Source organism: Megachile rotundata, chromosome 2, assembly GCF_050947335.1.
Source record: "Megachile rotundata isolate GNS110a chromosome 2, iyMegRotu1, whole genome shotgun sequence".
In the NCBI taxonomy this organism is placed as follows: Eukaryota; Metazoa; Arthropoda; class Insecta; order Hymenoptera; family Megachilidae; genus Megachile; species Megachile rotundata.
Window position 1 is genome coordinate 5,026,088 of NC_134984.1, and position 19,837 is coordinate 5,045,924.

General features: G+C 38.9%; 3 protein-coding genes across 3 annotated transcripts; 2 read left to right on the top strand and 1 right to left on the bottom strand.

The window, feature by feature from the left end:
* Nucleotides 1-3,500: 3,500 nt before the first annotated feature.
* LOC143266651 (uncharacterized) lies at nt 3,501-5,676 on the bottom strand. The gene is made up of 4 exons (XM_076542170.1): nt 4,341-5,676; nt 4,092-4,253; nt 3,853-4,008; nt 3,501-3,672 (listed from the first exon to the last, which is right to left on the bottom strand). The coding sequence occupies exons 2-4, from the start codon at nt 4,128-4,130 to the stop codon at nt 3,535-3,537; spliced, it is 333 nt and encodes a 110-aa protein (XP_076398285.1). The 5' UTR covers nt 4,131-4,253; nt 4,341-5,676; the 3' UTR covers nt 3,501-3,534.
* Nucleotides 5,677-7,511: 1,835 nt separating this feature from the next.
* Nucleotides 7,512-11,346, top strand: LOC143266631 (uncharacterized). Its single transcript, XM_076542076.1, has 2 exons — nt 7,512-7,792; nt 7,899-11,346. The coding sequence occupies exon 2, from the start codon at nt 9,931-9,933 to the stop codon at nt 11,344-11,346; it is 1,416 nt and encodes a 471-aa protein (XP_076398191.1). The 5' UTR covers nt 7,512-7,792; nt 7,899-9,930.
* Nucleotides 11,347-11,381: 35 nt separating this feature from the next.
* Nucleotides 11,382-13,899, top strand: LOC105663963 (uncharacterized). Its single transcript, XM_076542281.1, has 4 exons — nt 11,382-12,415; nt 12,503-12,664; nt 12,748-12,930; nt 13,081-13,899. The coding sequence occupies exons 2-4, from the start codon at nt 12,626-12,628 to the stop codon at nt 13,216-13,218; spliced, it is 360 nt and encodes a 119-aa protein (XP_076398396.1). The 5' UTR covers nt 11,382-12,415; nt 12,503-12,625; the 3' UTR covers nt 13,219-13,899.
* The last annotated feature ends 5,938 nt before the right edge of the window (nt 13,900-19,837 follow it).

Consider the following 19,837-nt stretch of genomic DNA (forward strand, 5'->3'; position numbering starts at 1 on the left):
TGTTTACAGCAACATAAAGTACAAACCTTTATCTTTAATTTCCAGTATGTGAAAAACCGCTACCATTTTTTTCTGCAAAGATACAGAACTTTAAAGAAACCCTTGCATTTATGGCATATACCGCCGGCATTAGCATTACCCGATATGCACCTCGGAGAGGTTGCTGGACAGATTTTGCGCATCATATGCCTCTGACAAGAGCCTTTCTTTGTGTGTATTTGTGTGTGAGTATCTGTGTGTCTGTATGTTTGAATTCTAATAACGCGTGTTTCCACCGCTTTGTTGAATTATCCCTTGCAGTCGATTACTCATGTTAATGCAAGCCCTAATTTCTTCCTGTGGAATGTCATTCCAAATTTCAGTTAAGACTTGCGATAGATCTTACAGATTGGTAGGTTGTCTTGTTAAATTTCTATAGGGTTCAAATTTGGACTTACTGCAGAATATGGAAGCAATCAAATTGAATTGGGACTGCAAAATTCGAGAATGATTCTCAACGAGGCTTCTCGACGATAATTCATACACACACACAGATTCTCACACACAAATACACACAGAAAAGGCTCCTGTCAGAGCCATATAATGTGCAAAATCTGTCCAGCAACCTCTCCGACCTGCACATCGGGTAATGCTAATGGCGGCGGTATATGCCATAAATGCAAGGGTTTCTTTAAAGTTCTGTATCTTTGCAGAAAAAAATGGTAGCGGTTTTTCACATACTGGAAATTAAAGATAAAGGTTTGTACTTTCTGCTGCTGTAAACAGTATCGCCCCAAAAAAATGTGGCAAGTCCATGCATTTCGTCAAACTTTGTAATTTTCAATATTGCAAACATGACCTCACATTTACGGTGTTATTGTGGTAGGGATGCATCAAATCTAAAATCAAACTACAGGGTCTTAAAGTAGAGATCTCAAGCTTTAATTTAAAAAAAAGAGCATAACTTTGCGATGATTTTTCACGGAGTTATCATCAGTCGAATTTGGCCAATTTTTGCCTAAAATTTTTCTATGCCATATTTCTTTTGAGCAGTGTATTTATCGCTTCACTATTAATTTCACACTTAACTATTAATTAATTAATTCAATATTAAGTATTAATTAATCCATTAATCCATCACGTTCAGTTAGTTATTTATTTATTAATTCCTTCCTTTAACTTGTTCCGTGTCGCGTCTTCCTCTTCTCCTCCTCACTGCTTCAACCTTTTCACTTGCCATTTGAAAAACGCGCCATGTCTCCGCCATCTTGCTTGTTGCCGCGTGCCTCCGCTTCACCCTCAGGCTTCGTCCTCAAGGGCAGCTCTCCATACGCTTGCGGCGATCCTTCCTCCGCTATGTTGGATATTTGCAAACCGGCCTTTACGGTCTACGCTTTCTCTCGCGTGGAAATGCCCACGTGTTCCTACGATATATTGAAGTTTGTTCGTCGGACGCTATTATTTATTTACTATCAAATCACGAAAATACGAAAATAGCCAAAATTAATCATCGCGTGCATTCAATATGCCTCATTCGCTCTTTCCCCGCACTCTAAATCCCTACTGACATTTACATTATTTAATTTATTTAATTTCTGCGACTTTCTCTCGCAACTTCGACATGTCGCACGACCACGTGTTCGCGCAAGTCCTTCTTCGAGGGCAAATTTCACCCTTAAATTGCATTATTTTCACTCGCGATATGTAAAAATAATCGTGTTTAAGTCGCGCACATATTTATTTTATTCTGCGGTCGGCCCGAACACTCGTTTCCTCGCTTTCGATTATTCATGGGTTTGCACCTCATGCTTTCTCTCGTGTCGCGTGGAGGTCACCATTACCGAAATTTCGTTTTCTATTTAAAAATTCATTATTTCATCTCCGATTTTTACGAAACTTCACTGCTCACTTCCCCCACGATCTCCCCTCACTTTACGATACTATTCATCACACTTTAACCACTTTTTCCCACCAAAATTGAACTTTATCGCGGAGCGACCCCCGAACACGTGCGCTCACCACGACAGCCAGCCGTGCTTCCTTCAAACCGATTGATTACCGACATTCGGTCACTCTCTCATTCTTTCCCATTATCACACTCGGCCGTCCTGACTGGGTACCTGACCTCAGGTATTGGAATCTTGACCTTCACCCGTATCGTCTTCTTCGCTAAGCGTAGCGTTTCATCACGTACCCACCACTTCATGTGGTCCGCCGCAGTTGAGGTCGTCATAAGACCCTCACAATCACCTACCTTTTCAACTAAATATCTGTCATTTCGCAAAGGTTTAGTTATTTTATATGGCATTAAAAATTTATTAGTAAACTTTAACCGTGGTCCCTGCTGAGTTCGTCTAATTGCAACAAGATCACCTGCATTGTATTTCTGCACTTCGTCCTTTCTACGATTATAAGTATTTCTATTCTCCGCCTGAATTCTATCTATTGACTGTTTGGCGCAAACACGAATCTCATTCCGCTCACGTTGAAATTCTGCCATTCACTCTTTTTCTAACAATTCTCTAATCTCATGCTTTTCACTTAAACGCGGTTATGTATCAAATAATACACGAAACGGCGTTGTGCCCACATTCCGATGCATGCGTAGTATTAATACATTTTTGCGCCACATCCAAATATCGATACCATTCTTCTTTATTAGGGTGTGCTAATTTTGTCAACAAAGGAATTAAAACACGACTTACGCGTTCCACCTGCCCACTTGCTCGCGGTATACCTGTGGTAATTAAGCTATGTTCAATTCCTTCGTCTTGACAATATTTATCAAACTCCGCAGATGTAAACGCTGATCCTCGATCCGTAAAAATTCGCCGCGGTTTACCAAACAAACTTGATTGATTAATTAAACGAACTATTGTTTCATTCGCACTTGCCGCTTTTGTCGCGTACAATCATGTATACTTTGAAAACGAGTCCACTACAACTAAAATGTATTTTACTACGCGGTATTTCGCGGCTAGCTCGATCGTTGCCCGCGACTCCGCTTCGCCCGCGACTCCGCGAATACTCGAACGGCCCTTCCCGACCTTGCTAAAATCGTTGGAGCCAATTAGCCGTCGCTATTTTGTCGTCCAACGATTTATGAATGGGAACGATGTTCGTTATGGATGTGGACTGGGGAAAGGGAGGATGTTGAAAGAGAGAATGAAGTTGGCCGTATAATTGGTATGAATTGAGCGTAAAAAAAATAAATGATGCCATGTCGTTGACGTTTACATCTGATTCAGTGATTAACCCCTTACCCTACAACTACGGGCATAGCCCGTAGTGCGATGATCGCGTTATACGTAAATATTATGGGCATACCCCATAGTAGGATGATCGGGACATACTTCACTTTTACTTTTAAATAAATCTCTTCATAGGAAGAGGGCGTCTGGGAGCTAATTCTCAATTTGCCCGTGATCGAGACATGTAAACCTTCTCGAATGTAAATCGTAGGGGTTAATAAATGGAGACATTTCTTTATTTTTAATATTTTATTTTGATATATAATAATTTTAATCATAAATATATAATTATAAATAGAAATAATTATCTGTTTTGGTTGATAACGAAATAGTTTTTATTAATGCCGCCGCGGCCGCCACGCCGCCACCCGGAGTGACGTCCTCCTCCGCGGCCGCGACTACGCCGCTCGCTTTGCAGGAGTCGATTTAAGATTTTTCTAATCTGAAACAGAAAAATGGAAATTTCAAATATTTTTATTATACATTTTGTGTCAACAACTCCGTTTTTTTACGAATTCATTCTGCAAGCAACATGGACGCCATGCACACACACTTCACACTTCAATGTGCTAATTATAATAATTTATTGCCAATACATAATTTAGTTGAACACATTACTTACTTTATTTCTGGAAAGCGCATGTTCTTTTTCCGCGCTTCTCCTTTCCTCTTCCTTCTGTCCCTTTTTTTCTTTCTCCTCTTTTCTTTTCCCTGTCTTTTCCAATTCTACCGACGTTTCTGCTTCTTCCTCTTTTCCCGGATTTCGAACTAGATCCATCTAGAAATAAATAATTTACATAATGTAATGTAATTAACACTGGTAAGACACCGTACGCATGTCATTATACGCAAATTACTTACTTTTTCAATACCTTCGCGTATGTCCATGACTCCGTCCATAATCAATTTGCAATTGCTGGATCGACGATCGATTCCGCGATTCGCAATTATGCATCCCACCCCTGTCCCTCAGTTCCACCACCATCTCTCATTACGGGTAGGAATATTACATCATAGTATGCTCTGCAAAATACGTTCTCCTTCTCTTATTTTCTCTCTCGCTTTTTTCGCGTCTATATTCATATCTCTTGACCGTTATACTTGTCTTACCGCGCTGACCTATTCCAGTGGCGCGTGCCCAAGCAGGTGGTGGGAGAATCTGTCTCAGGGGGTTGATCCCAGAAGATGGATCAGCTGTTACACGTCGCTGCTTGGCCCGCGTTCTTTATTTACGAAGTATCTGCAACAGATAAAATAATATAAATATATAATTATTGTTGCTCATATTATATCGATTATTGTTTAAAATTTTATTTTGTGGAATCTGCAACTAATTTTTTACCAAAGACCTGTAATAATTTGTAACCGTGCTGGTTACATAATATAAGAACACCTTATATATCAGTTCATGTATTGCCGCGGTATGGGGTATCCCTACTCCGAGCACACGTCGTGATCATTATTTCATGGAGTTACCGGTAGAATATTTACCCCACTTTCACTAATTATGTGTGCGCATCGATCCCCACTCGATAACGATCGAAGGAGGTCGATGCGAGGATCAGATTCGACACTACGTCTGGAAGCGAATCGAGTCGGTTCAAGAAAAATCTATTCTGCGAAACACGGTACGCGATTGCGAGGTCAAACCGACCTGATAGATTCGTCAAGCCGACAATTTATCTGCGACGCGTAAGCGCCTCAAACCGAGGAGTCGATCGTTCAAGCCGAACGGTGGCACAGTCAGAATTTGATTTTGTAACAATTGTTCGGTCGTGTACAGCGTAGTAGTTAAAACGTAAATATAAATTTGTATTAAAGCGAATAATTGAAACGGTAATTTATAAATTCATTGGGTAAAGAGGTGGTAAGTAACGGTTGATTGGAAGTCGATTCTCTTTAATAACTTTCGACGATATTCCCGCAGTTGTGAATAGCGACTGAGATCATTTCAATTGTACATTTTGGCGTGGTACAGCTCTCAGGCCCATACAGGCAATTGAAGTGTCGCTCGGCCCACGTAAAATGTCCCGCCGTATCTTCTAATTGTACCTGTGTGCCCTTGCAAGAGGTAGTCTCGCTGGTGTAGAATTGTATGATTTCTGCCATGTTTGATCGGGGCACAGCTCACAGACTCGTTTGAGTAACTAGAGTATCGCCCAGCTCACGAAAGTGCCCTGCCGCTACTCCTTGGTTGTTCTCAAATGCCTTTGTGAAGAGGTGGACACGACCGTGTGGCACAGCTTTCACTCTGTTTGGAGGTGAATTTATTCGAATAGGGTTCATATTCAGATTGGGTAACCGAAGTGTCGCCCAGCCCACATATTGTGCCTGCCGACATTTTCTGGTTGTTCTCAATAAGCGTATGAATCTCATAGTGCAGGCACCGGTTGACTTTTCCCGAGCTGCTCGACAAGGTCAATCTGTGTGTTACTGTACTATTCGCGTCGCGAATTACACGATCGGATCAGTACTGTTGGAATCAGGCGTCCGGCATCGGAGCAAGTCTTGAGCCCCAAAAAACTCCTCTTGATAAACTCTTAGCTGTCTCAACCTGATCTCGACTTCGTGCGAGTCTCCACCGGAACATCTCTTCCGATTTATCGGCCGAGTATAAAAGGTGCTGCGACAATCCTCAATTGTGCTATTCACAGAGGCATTGACTCCAACAATCAATACATACATATATATATATATATAGATACATATATATATGTATAGATTTCATGTATAAACAATTGGCATTTCACTTAAAGCATTTACTTTCCTTTTACGCATCGTTGAGTGTCGATCCGTTAAAAATCATTAAATTGAACGAAACAAAAATTGTCTTACAAAATTAGTAAATATACCTTCTTATGCGTGCGATTTAATATTGCGATAAATGAATAAAACTCTCATTATTAGATATACATGTATGCGTGTTAATTTTGCAGAATATATTGTCTCATGTTCATTTTAAACAAATAAAATAATTTTCAGAAAAAAAATACACCGACTTCGAAATGCACTAAAAAGTATAAAATAATTTCTATTTCCTAATGAAGTAATTTCTATTTCTTTGAATCATACAATTACGTAACAGATATGAATTAAACCTATTTACTCGTTAGGTAGAAAAAATAATCCTTTGCAACTAAAAAATAAAAAAAATGTTTGTTAGAACGGTAGGGAGACTGTACCAAGCAATGGGAATAATACACCAACGTTAACGTGAACTCATCTTGCTGCATAAGTTGCGTGTCAAAGCGGCAAAGCTTAGTTAGTGTTTTGGTACAGTGCTTTGTAATTGCCCCCTCTTGTCTTTCCCGTGCATAGCACGGGGCGTTCCACTAATAATAATAACAATAGTTATTCGCTAATATCACGAAAACTAGAGCTTACCGCCAATCATGCATAAGGAAAAACTCGTTTAGAATCATGCTACTAATAACGTATTAGAAGGACATTAAAATCGTTCGAAGTTGGTTTCAAAAGTTAACAACAATTTTCGCTAATATCTCGAAAACAAAAGCTTTCCGTCAATTTCGCAAGAGGAAAAAGTTGTCCAGAACCATGTCCCTGACAACATATTAAAAGGACATTAAAATCGTTCGAAGTTGATTTCAAAAGTTAATAACAATTTTTTTCGCTAATATCTCGAAAACTAAACATTTTCGCGAAATTTGTATATGAACAAAATTGTACAGAATCATGTCCGCGATAAGATATTGAAAGCGCACTAAAATCGAGAAAAGTTTATTTTAAAAGTTGCCGGTTTTTCTGCAATAACAACACTTTGCAATTAAAAAATGAAAAATTTTTTGATAATGGTACCAATGGGGAGTCAGCACCTTCCATATGCAAAAGGTTTCATTCCGATTGATCCACCCAGTTAGGCGTAATCGGCGAACATACATAGGAAAAAAAAAAAAAAAATATACTGATCGAATTGAGTAACCTCCTCCATTTTCGAAGTCGGTTAAAAAGGTTTCTAACTTTCTTTAACGACCAGTCAGACCACTCCGCTATCCAGTACCTGGAGGCCCGAACCCTCCATTTAAAGTATTCATAGATTAAAGTACTTTTATTCTTACTGAGAAGCCCAAGCTGGGCTTAAGGGGAGTGTCCCGTTTTTGTTTAGCTCCGAATCGATCGAAGCGACGATGTTTATGAGCGGAGAATACTATAGATAAAAAATTTATAAACTAGACAACTCGCGTCGTGTCATCTATCGACTAGATCTAGAAATATACCTAAACTCTATTGCCCACCTATTCCTATTCCTATTACCCGCCACCTTTTGGCAGAGAAATGATGCGAAGACATTGTTACGCCCTGATAAGGAATTTGTCACCAACAGCCCTCTTTACTCTTAGTCATCGCTGACTCCGAAGAGATCACAGAGCCTTCTCCTTCAAACTGATTCACCATCGACCCTAGGACCCGATTAGGCCCCTCCACCAAAAACAATATGTATAAAAGACCCCGTACAGAATAAAGCAAGATCATTGTGTTTCGAAAAGTTACGGCTATATCGAACCTCTGCCCGTTAATCCTCTTTCCACGGAATTAGGAACCGCGTAAGTGGAGCAATCTTCGATTTTTTAAAGTTTTGTGTCCCGGTCCCCGTGACAACATCGTTGCCAGATTCTCACGCTGTTACCATATCTATTAATCTATTTTTAGACGTCAAGCAACTTGTAGGAATATGGGCTCGAGCCCAGTTTCCTAATCCTAGCGAGTGCAACACGAGGAAAGAGGTAGGGGATGACCGAAAATGCACTTGAACGAAATGAAACATCCCATACATCATTCGATAGTATATCGGAAAAAAAACATCTCACAACAAGTTTTAACCCCCTATCTCAACCATGGGGGCAGTAAAAGGGAAAAAATGAAATTTTGGTTTTTGGTCTATTTTGCTTGCTTAATCTCGTACAAAAATTCTAAAAAAATTGTAAAACATTGAGATTCACATAGCGTATATTAGAGAATTTTTCCAGATATTTACGTTGCAAATTGTAGTTGTAAAAATTGAAAAACCGCATTTATTAATTTTACGTCGTACGTTACGTGCGGGAAGCGCGCGTATAAAGCTGCGAAGATTGTATGCCCTAACAAAATTAATTGTTAACGGGACTTAACCCTTTCGCTACTACGGGCCACTATAGTGGCCTTTCAGAAGATGCCACCGAGGTACTACGGGCCACTATAGTGGCTCTCCGCAAAATGCCACTGAGTTATTGCGGCCAACCGTTTTGCATAAGTTTCTGACTCTGGGCATGCACTGATAGTGTTTTGTTTGCGTTGCTGACAACCGAAATAACAAACTGCTTAGCAATCGATATACCTCGACAATCAGTCTCAATTCAGTAGCTGTTCGATCGATCGTAGCGAATAAAGTCAATACTTACTGCAAAAAGATAATTCATCTTCATATACATAATATAAAAATAGGTATAATAATATAACTTATATAAAACAGGTATGCCTTATCGCTTTTGTAGAATTGTGTTATAATATGTTATATTGTTTTATTATATTATATTACATTGCATAATGTTACTTCCTCTCATATTATAAATTAAAGAGCGCATACTAAGACGTTATAAATACCCTGGAATACTGTTTATTTATAAATACCCTTTGGAGAAAAATTTTTTCGTCCGAAAACATTCAAGCAGCTTGGGTTCTCCGTCGCGGTACTGTCGCTGACGATCGGCGTCGCGTAGCGTGCAGTGACGTCGCGGCGCTCCGTTCAGCAAAAGTACCGCGGCGGAGAACCCGCCCGTAGCGAAAGGGTTAATGTTTGTGGATGCGGAAACACGCTAGTCCCATACGGGCTCTTTCACAAGATCACAATGTTTATAGGAAATGACGGAGGCAAATAAAGAAATGTAATTCAAAATAATTAAAAGATACAAAAGATTATATTTTGTAAAATATGACGCGATTAGAATGGTAGCGTATATAATATAATGTGAATTACAATGAACTGAACAAAAATATTGTAAATATCCGAGGCGCGCAATTCGAAGATTTGAAGGACAAGCAATTACTCAAATACAAAATAAAAATATAATCCAGTGAGGGGTATCCCAAAATTAAATAATTACCTACTGAATTTACTTTGCGAAAAATTCATAAAATAGCTGGAAGAATAAAGGAAACAACTCACTGAAATATCTGTACTTGAATGAATTTAAAATTTAGGAACTCCCTTTGCAAAATGTGCAATGACGGCTGCGCCTGGTTCCTGGGAAGAACACACACACATGTAAGGACTCAACCAATGAGAATTTTGAAACTGACCAATTGCTGAATTCAAATAAACTATAAAATAAAATTATACTTTAAAAATTGAAAAGAATAAAATTGAATGGATAAATAAAATAATTAATTGAATTGAAAATTTATCGTGATCATATAACATAAAAATTTAACGTGATTATTTAACGCGAAAGTTTTACGTGAAGATAGAGTCTTTGTCTGAATTTTGCACTTTAATTCAAGAACAAACTCGTCTCTAAACCACTTCACGGACTCCCGACACGCACCTCGCGGTGATAAGAGTGAGGTGCAACTTGCACCTCTCGGAGAAGACCAGAGTAGGCCTAGTCCGAAATTATTTATCTTGCATTGGTATGCGCCTAACGAATTAGACTGCGAGGCCAATGCGTAAGAGACCGTGATTCATTAATTAGATGGTGGTGAGTGCATGTGCATTCAAATGGATGTAAACCGTAGTGCCGTGGCTGTAGTAATGCTTACTAGGGGTAGCTACGCGCAAATGGAAGAATTTTTGGCATCAATGAATATAAAATGTATGTCGAAAAGACAATTTATAACACACCACGACGAAATAGCAAATTCGTTGATTGCCGCTGCGGAAGAAGAAATGATAGCAGCGGCTAAAGTAGAAAGACGATTGGCTCTCGAAAGAGGCGATGTTGTTCCAGAATCTGGAATCCCGCACATTCCTGTCATCGCCGATGGGAGTTGGATGAAGAGATCTTATCGCACCGGTGCATATAACTCTGCGTCGGGCATTGGTGTTATAGTTGGATATTACACCCGAAAAGTTTTATTCATTGGAGTATGCAATAAGAGATGCAAAATTTGCGAATGCGCTGCAAGAGAACAGAAAGAACCACGGAAACACGTATATTTCAAAAATTGGAGCAAGAGCCGAGCATCCACGCTCGAAAAGCGTGGATTAATTTATTCCACGCTAATTGCTAACGGAGATAGCAGCGTATACAAAAAGATTATAGATGCAGATCCGTATAACACAGAGATTCGTGTAAAGAAAATTGAATGCATGAATCACTTATTACGGAATTTCTGCAGAAAAATGAAGGAAATCGTTAAAAAAACAACAACAGGTACATTGAGGAAAGCTGTGGAAAACAGCATTCGGCGAATGCGAACGGCAATTGTGAAAGCCGCACGATATAGAAGCAACGAAAGTTTATCGACCTCTACAAAAATTAGAAATTTATACTGTGACATTTATAATGTGCCAAGCCACGTATTTGGCGAACATGCAGAATGTAATAAAATAAATTACTTCTGCGATGGAAAAAGCAAAGAAAATGAAACAAACATCGTCCCGCAGTTGAAGAGTATGGGAGTATACCAGCTCATAAGGGAAATACTTCAGCCGCTAACATCTCATGCGGAAAGTTTATTATACAATTGTAACAACAATCCCGTAGAGAGTTTCAACAACATCCTTGCCAAATACATCGGTGGGAAAAGATTAAATTTCAGTCAAAGCGGATCGTACACGGCAAGATGTGCTGCTGCCGTGTTACAGTACAATACCAAGGAACCATTGTCGCGATTAAATAGAGCGATGAAGAAGAGACCGCCCCCAGTTTTATCAGACATGGAAATAAGAAGAAAGAAAAAAAATGAAAAAAATGTTGAGAAAAGAAAGGAAACGGGAATCGCGACTCGCGTGCGGAAACAATTCCGCTCTGAAAAAGATGCTGATTATGGAGAAAACGCTCCAAAACCCGATGTGGATATAAATATTTATAAGTTGCAGCAAGAAAAACATATGGAGATGCTTCATAATTGGCAAGAAAAGAAGGATGACATTCAAATAGAAACGATCGGAAACTTCTAACGGCATCGAATTTCGCAAGTCTGTCCCGTCGAAGAAGTGGAACACTGTGTGGTAACTTGGTGAAAAGATTGATATATCCAAAAATCATTAATGTATCTGCAATTAAATACGGGCAACAGTGCGAAGAAATTGCCCGTGAAGAATTGAAGAAATATACAGGGAAAGATATTAAAGAATGCTGTATCCTCATTGACAGATCCCATTCTTTCATAGGACCATCGCCGGATGGTATCATCGATAAAGAGGGCATAGTGGAAATAAAATGCCCGAAGACAGCAGAGAATTTGTTGCCAGAGGAGGCAATCGAGACAATTCCAACTATCCGGCGGATATTTGAAAATGATGTTTGTACTGCGCTAAATAAAACCCATTAATACTACTACCAAGTGCAAGGTCAGCTGCACGTAACAGGCAGATCATATTGCATATTTTGTATTTGGACAAGGAAAGGAATAAAATGCGTTACCGTCGAAAAAGACGACGTGTTCTGGAAGAATGAGATGGAAGTCAAATTGATTCAGTTTTACACTGAGTGCATGCTACCGGAATATGTAGGCAGCCGGTATAACAGGAGTATGTTCATTAGAGAACCCCAATTTATAATGGATGAAAGAGAGCGCTTGAAAAAGCGAAAAAGGTCTGCTACAGAAAGTAACGCCCTTGATTGGCGTGCGCCTGTTGACTTGTTCACGGGGTGAAATTATAATTATGTTATCTTTTCTGTTTCATTTCATCCCATCATAATGGAAGAAGCACACCCACCTTCTCGTGCATTGCAGGTAATGTATGCTTTTCAAACAAAATGTAGGATTTAGTTTTAATTATTACAGGTCTTTGGTAAAAAATAAGCTGCAGATTTCACAAAATAAAATTTTAAACAATAGTCGATATAATATGAGGAATAATAATTATATATTTATATTATTTTATCTGTTGTAGATACTTCGTAAATAAAGAACGCGGGCCAAGCAGCGACGTGTACCAACTGATCCGTCTTCTGGGGTCAACGCCCTGAGACAGATTCTCCCACCACCTGCTTGAGCACGCGACACTGGAATAGGTTAGTGCGGTAAGTCAAGTATAACGGTCAAGAGATATGAACATAGACGCGAAAAAAGCGAGACAGAAAATAAGAGAAGGAGAACGTATTTTGCAGAGCATACTATGATGTAATATTCCTACCAGTAATGAGAGATGGTGGTGCAACTGAGGGACAGTGGTGGGATGCGTAATTGCGAATCGCGGAATAGATCGCCGATCCAGCAATTGCAAATTGATCATGGACGGAGTTATACACATATGCGAAGGTATTGAAAAAGTAAGTAATTTGCGTATAATGACATGCGTACGGTATCTTACTATTGTTAGTTACATTACATTATGTAAATTATTTATTTCTAGATAGAACTAGCTCAAACTGCAGCACAAGAAGCAGAGAAGACAACAGAATCGAAGGAAAAAAATATGGAGGAGAAAGAAAGAAGAAAAGAAAAAGAGGCGAAAGAAAGAAGAAAAGAAACAGAAACACGGAGGGAAGAGGAAGGAACAAGCGCGGAAAGCGAATATCCGCTTTCCAGAAATAAAGTAAGTAATGTGTTCAGCTAAATTATGTATTTGTCATGAATTATTATAACTAACACATTGAAGTGTGAAGTGTGTGTGAACGAATTCGTAAAGAGTTGTTGACACAAAATGTATAATAAAAATTTTGAAATTTTTATTTTTCTGTTTCAGATTAGAAAAATGATAAAACGGCTTTTGAAACCCGATCGACGAAGTCGTGGCTGCGGTCGCGGCCGCGGAGGAGAAGGTTCGTCAGGATGGTGGCGAGGTGGCCGCGGAGGAGGCGGAGGCCACTCCGAATGGCGGTGAGGCGGCCGCGGAGAAGTAAACAAGAATTTTTTCATAATCAACCAGAATAGATAGTTAAATGTATTTCTAATGATATAATTCCAGTTATAATTATTATATATAAAAATAAAACATTTAAAATCAAGAAATGCCTCCATTTATTAATCACCGAATCATTCATTCTTTTTACGCTCAATTCATACCAATTATACCGCCAACTTCATTCTCTCTTTCAGCATCCTCGCCTTCCCCACTCCGTGGCCACATCCATAATGAACATCGTTCCCATTCATAAATCGTTGGAAGACAAAATAGCGACGGCTAATTGACTCCAACGATTTTACAAAATGCATTGGAGAATACTAACATACATTTAGTATCCTTCCCTGTTTCCTCAAATTCCACTCCAAATTCATGTTTTTCAGTTATAAAAAATATATGGAATATATTCAAAACTAATCTATTCGAAAATTCGCGATGTCTAGCTGTTGCCCTTCCGCACCGCACCACTCTCCCCGAGGCCAACGAGGCGGGAAGTCCACAAACAGAAGGGAAGCGCGTCGTTATACGTTTCTATATCCATAAATAAAAAGAAATTATATGTAATAGTGCATACGATAGTATACAGGGTGTTACCTGTAACGCTACTCACGATTTTTCTCCCACTTGCAGCCACCTTACGAAAAAATGTTTAGGACAATATTTGCAGGGTGTGAAATGCACAATAGATATTAGTAAAGCAAATTTTTTAAACAATTTGTTCTCTTGGCAAAGTCAAGGTCACCTTGGGTTTTTTAAATAGGAACATACATTTTTTTTTATTCATAGCTTTAGAGGACATCGAGACGAATTCAAAACATATATTACATGATATTTTTATTAACATATTACTCGATTTACAGAAGTGGAAATGTTAAGTACTTAGCCTTTGACTTTGGTAGTGTAACCATTATTTCCAAAGAGATTACTGAATGTAAACACGCGACTAAAATGTAAGAAAAATATACTTTAATTACATGTTCAAAATGTATGCCGTCTTCCATCGCGTAATATTCCGGTCTTTTACTTCACATTTCCACTTCTGTAAATCGAGTAATATGTCAGTAAAAATATCATGTAATATATGTTTTAAATTCGTCTCAATGTCCTCTAAAGCTATGAATAAAAAAAAATGTATGTTCCTATTTAAAAAACCCAAGGTGACCTTGACTTTGCCAAGAGAACAAACTGTTTTCAAAATTTGCTTTACTAATATCTATTGTGCATTTCATACCCTGCTAATATTGTCCTAAACATTTTTTCGTAAGGTGGCTGCAAGTGGGAGAAAAATCGTGAGTAGCGTTACAGGTAACACCCTGTATAATGCTGGAACTATTATGGATAATATCACCTAACCCAACCCATATTAACCGTTTTAGTGCCAGGGGTTTTTAAAAATCCATGTCGAATTGTGCCATGAAGCGCGATGGCGCTTCCTTCATTATCTGCGAATAATGCCGATCGACGCGGTTGCGCCGCTCTATTTTTTTCGTCGAAATATGCCGCTCGACGCACTTGCGCTTTAGATTGATAAGCAATTTTTAAATATTGTTAAAAATAAACCTTGGGACTCAATGTGTTAAAGAAAGACAGGTTCAGAACACTCTAATTATAAATATACAGAAACGCATAACTTAATGAAAAAATGGTATAAAAACACCTTAAACTAAGTTTATCTGTTGTAAATCTAAATTAAAAAGAAATAAACAAGAATTTCAACTTGAAGAAATGCGCGTTAATCGTGATAACTTCGATAGTATTTTTCAGGGACGAGAAATATTAACTGCCGACGCAGAGCAAACAATAGATAGTACTTATAATTAATGATGTGTTACTTATGAAATGTTCACATTCTAATCTCAAATGATATGCTTTTGAAGTACTTATCTTCTATGTATCCGGCCACTTCTTCCTTGATCGGCAGCAGTGGGTCGGGGAAGTTCTCCTTTGGCGGAAACGAGGTGTTCCTTGGATGATCCTTCCTCAAGACTGGATCGATGATGATTGTGTGGACACACTCACTTTTGTGAAAATCGTTTGGAAATTCTAATTCACCGAAATAGCACGTGCTCGTACAGCGGTCTGTAAGAGAATGCCTCTCTAGCCGCCTCGACTCGCACGCGCAACGGTCCGCGATCGTCATTTGTTTTTAACGGTCCAGACGCTGCGTTGTTGCTACGCTGTGCTATATTTTGTCTTCAAGACACACACACACATAGACCTCACAGGAGGCACCAAAATGTACGATCGAAACTCTTCAACATGAAGAGTTCCAATTTTATTCGATTAGTGAAGGAACCACTACGTTATTAAATTTCAAAGGATTGGACGATAGAGCAAGGATGCGGTTGGTTAAATGAAAACTCTGGATTATGATGGGTTGAACTGGTTGTTAATTCAAGTTGTCGAGTAAGGGAAAAAACCCGAAGGCAAAAAGAACCCTTAACGTTAATTGATGAAGGGAAAAAGCCTGAAGGCGTAAAAAACCCTTGAATTTGAGATTACATACTTGAAGTCGTATGATTGAGGCATGTGTGAGTGTGTCGCGTTTGATGACAATGTGTACACTAAGGTTGGGCGCCCGTCAGCGATCAGTTCATCGCGTGACACTGGGTTTTTTGGGAAACAGTTCCCTTTGGCGATTTTGAATCGCGATCGTGCGGAAACCAGGTTCCGTTGGAGTCTCCAGCTCGGGGAGACGTCCAGACGTCGTTGAAAACGATGCCAATTGTGTGATTGTTGCCGGCGCGGCCCCGAGAGTGGTAGTAACGCGAGCCGCGGATTATCGTCGTCGCGAGATAAAATAGACCGAATTTTATTACCCGGTACACGTCGAGATTGTTCGACCGATCGCGACTGAAGATACTTAGCAACTGTTTTTCCTATTATCGAGGCAAGGACATCGCGTCCCTTTCTTCCGAGCATTTCGATGTTGTTTTCTTTCTTAGGCGAGCGCTTTGAGGTCTTTTTCGGACGGCTTCGATTTTAATCTCAGACAATGCAGGTTGTTTACGATTATTTGAAAGAAAATTTGTAATTACGAGAGGAAACTCTCGACAGACTCGCGACAAGAATTGACGATCGTGATAAAAAATAACGACACGGTTCACCACAGTACGCGAACAGCGCGATCGCGCTGCATGGCACTAAAACGGTTAAAAGTGTTACAAAAAATAAAATGAAAAACATATAACATGAAAAAACTAAGGGTTTCACACAAGCGTGGATTCTTCGATCCCGCGTCTAAAAACACCCATCGATTACGAGGCTAGAGTCCTACCGTTTTCGCCAATAACGCTGTTGCAATATCATTTTACGTTTCTGAATATAAGCAGATACGTGAAACGTTCCGAACAGGAATATTTTTCAAAATTTCCTTTGTAGTTCTGACCGACCGGATATGTACCGATAATGCGTATTGCATACTGGCAACACCCTGATCGAACGCAGTAACGGTCTTTTATGTTATTAGATAGACTATCTTTTGGCGACTAAACTAAGATTGTTAATATAACACATTCCTTCCTTGAAATCAACGTGGTCCCACGGCCAAAATCTTAGATCATTTCATTTCTCCGAACCGCCGAATATAAACGGAAGTCACACTCGTGTGGTCCGATAACGCCAAGCGTTCTGGAATGTTCCTCGAGGGCCCACGACGCAATATAAAATTGTAATAGAAATTGTCTTTGTAACACTACAATATTATATAAATTGCCCATAAAATTTCATTATACCGTTATTATAAATACGCACACGTCAATCAGTCGTACAATAGTTACAGTACCGAGCGCAATTTAACTTTAATAATTGTAAACCGAAATAGATAATGTTTCATTCTAAATTTTTATAATGTGTACAGATTAACATTTTATATTGTTTTGGTTATGCATGTAAAATTATTCAATAGCTAATTAACAATCCATAGTTCAAGAGTAAAGGAAAGAACTATATGTATAGGAAGAGAGGAAGATAAGAGCTGGACAAGGGAGGAACACATGCACCCACCATCACCGCCTAATTAACGAATCACGGTCTCTTACGCATTGGCCTCGCAGCCTAATTCGTTAGGCGCATATCAATGCAATATAAACAATTTCGGACTAGGCCCACTTTGGTCTTCTCCGAGAGGTGCAAGTTGCGACACTCTTCGGTGTATAATCGCGAGGTGCGTGTCGAGGGTCCGTGAAGTGGTTTAGAGACGAGTTTGTTCTTGAATTAAAGTGCAAAATTCAGACAAAGACTTTATCTTTACGTAAAACTTTCGCGTTAAATAATCACGTTAAATTTTTATGTTATATAATCACGATAAATTTTCAATTCAATTAATTATTTTATTTTTCCATTCAATTTTATTCTTTTCAATTTTTAAAGTATAATATTATTTTATAGTTTATTTGAATTCAGCAATTGGTCAGTTTCAAAATTCTCATTGGTTGAGTCCTTACATGTGTGTGTGTTCTTCCCAGGAACCAGGCGCAGCTGTTATTTCACATTTTACAAGAGGTTGATTTATTCTAAATTTATACAAGTCCAGATATTTTGGGTGAGTTGTTTCCTTTATTCTTCCAGTTATTTTATGAATTTCTTCGGCAAGTAAATCAGTAGTTAATTACTTAACTTTGGGATTTCCTTCACTGGATTATAATTTTATTTTGTATTTAAGTAATTGTTTCTCCTTCAAATCTGCGGATTGCGCGTCTCGGATATTTACAATATTTTTGTTCAGTTCATTGTAATTCACATTATATTATATACGCTACCATTCTAACCATTTCATATTTTATTATACAAAATATAATCTTTTGTATATTTTAATTATTTTGAATTACATTTCTTTAATCGCCTCCGTCATATCCTCTAAACATTGCGATTTTGTGAAAGGGCCCGTATGGGACTAGCGTGTCTCCGGATCCACAAAAACATTAAGTCCCGTAACAATTAATTTTGTTAGGGCAAACAAATCTTCGAGGCTTTATACGCGCGCTTCCCGCACGTAACAAAAATATACCACATTATATATTGATTACCGACTGTCGAATTTGATAGATATGGTAATAGATACCTAATGTACTGTCGATAATTGGCAACTACGGTCGATAATTGACTATTCTAATTGATGGATAGAAGATTGTCGCGATGATGACGGTAGAAAGAAAAAAGGTTTCCCCAGGGACGTTACAAATGTTACAATCGAGACCGGCAATTTTTACAGAGAGAATACTGTACTGTATTTATCTATTATTTTTTTATGTTTTTTTTTATACTATCGCTATGATTTATTTTTTAATAATGTATTTTTGTGTTTTATTTTAGGATCAGCAGGACCTCGATTTATCGAATTCTAAAAGAAAATATGATGCACCCGTACAAATATGTACAGGTGCAGCATTTAAACCCAGAAGATTACATTTAACGGGTTCACTATGCTAGGTGGCTTGTGGGAAAGATCGAGCGGAATCCATCTTTCTGCAAATACGTTTTGTGGACAGATGAAGCCCTTTTCACCAGAGAAGGCTGCTTTAATGCCCACAATTCGCATTTGTGGAATGATGAAAATCCGCATGCGATCCGTTCACGGGCAATGCAAACGCGCTGGTCCGTGAATCTTTGGGCCGGCATTTGTGGGGACTTTATTGTTGGTCCGTACATTCTGCCCGACAGATTGGACGGATCAACATATAAAGAATTCTTGGAGCATGTTCTGCCGAATCTTTTGGAAGAAATTCCACTAGAGATTCGACAGAACATGTTTTTCCAACATGATGGTGCTCCAGCCCATTATGCCGCAAGTGTTCCAGCTTTCCTTGATCACACCTTTCGGGACAGGTGGATCGGGCGCGGCGGCCCTGTCGCGTGGCCCCCCAGGTCACCCGACATGAACCCGTTGGATTTTGTCTTCTGAGGATTCTTGAACGTAAGATACAAAATTTTCTTAAGAAAAAAATTAATTTCATAGTATTTTCAGTAAAATTAAATGTCATAAATTTTTCAGAATGAGGTGTATCGAGAATCGATCACCTCTCGGGATGACCTGGTGAATCGCATCCGCGGAGCAGTTTCCAGCATAACTCCCGGCACACTGCACAGAGTAAGCGATAACGTCTTGACTCGGGCTCGAGCGGCCATTAGGGCGAATGGGGGTTATATTGAGCCCTACTCGTAACAATCGGCCCCTTTCGGGGCCAACTTTGTATATATTGTATATATTATTTGTTCTAATAGAGGGAATAAATCCCCCGGTGGGGATTTTAGTGGGTAGTATGCGGTTTTCGCATGAGTCCTACACTGCGTACGTAAATGTATTTCCCCCACCTTAAAAAAAAAAACTGTTTAACCCTTTTAGTACCGAGAGCCGATATATCGGCCCGCGTTGCACTAGCGAGAAATACCAGAGCCGATATATCGGCCCGCTTTACTATTCGCATTGCGGGAGAATTCTACCTCAAAATAATTGTATAATAGGTTATAAATGGTCTAATTTCATTACGAGAGAATTAAAAATAATAATTAAGTATTATGCAAAATTATAGCACAAATTTATGAAAACATAATTTTGTCAACCATGTATCTTCGACTTAATTTTTGTTTTTGTTATGTA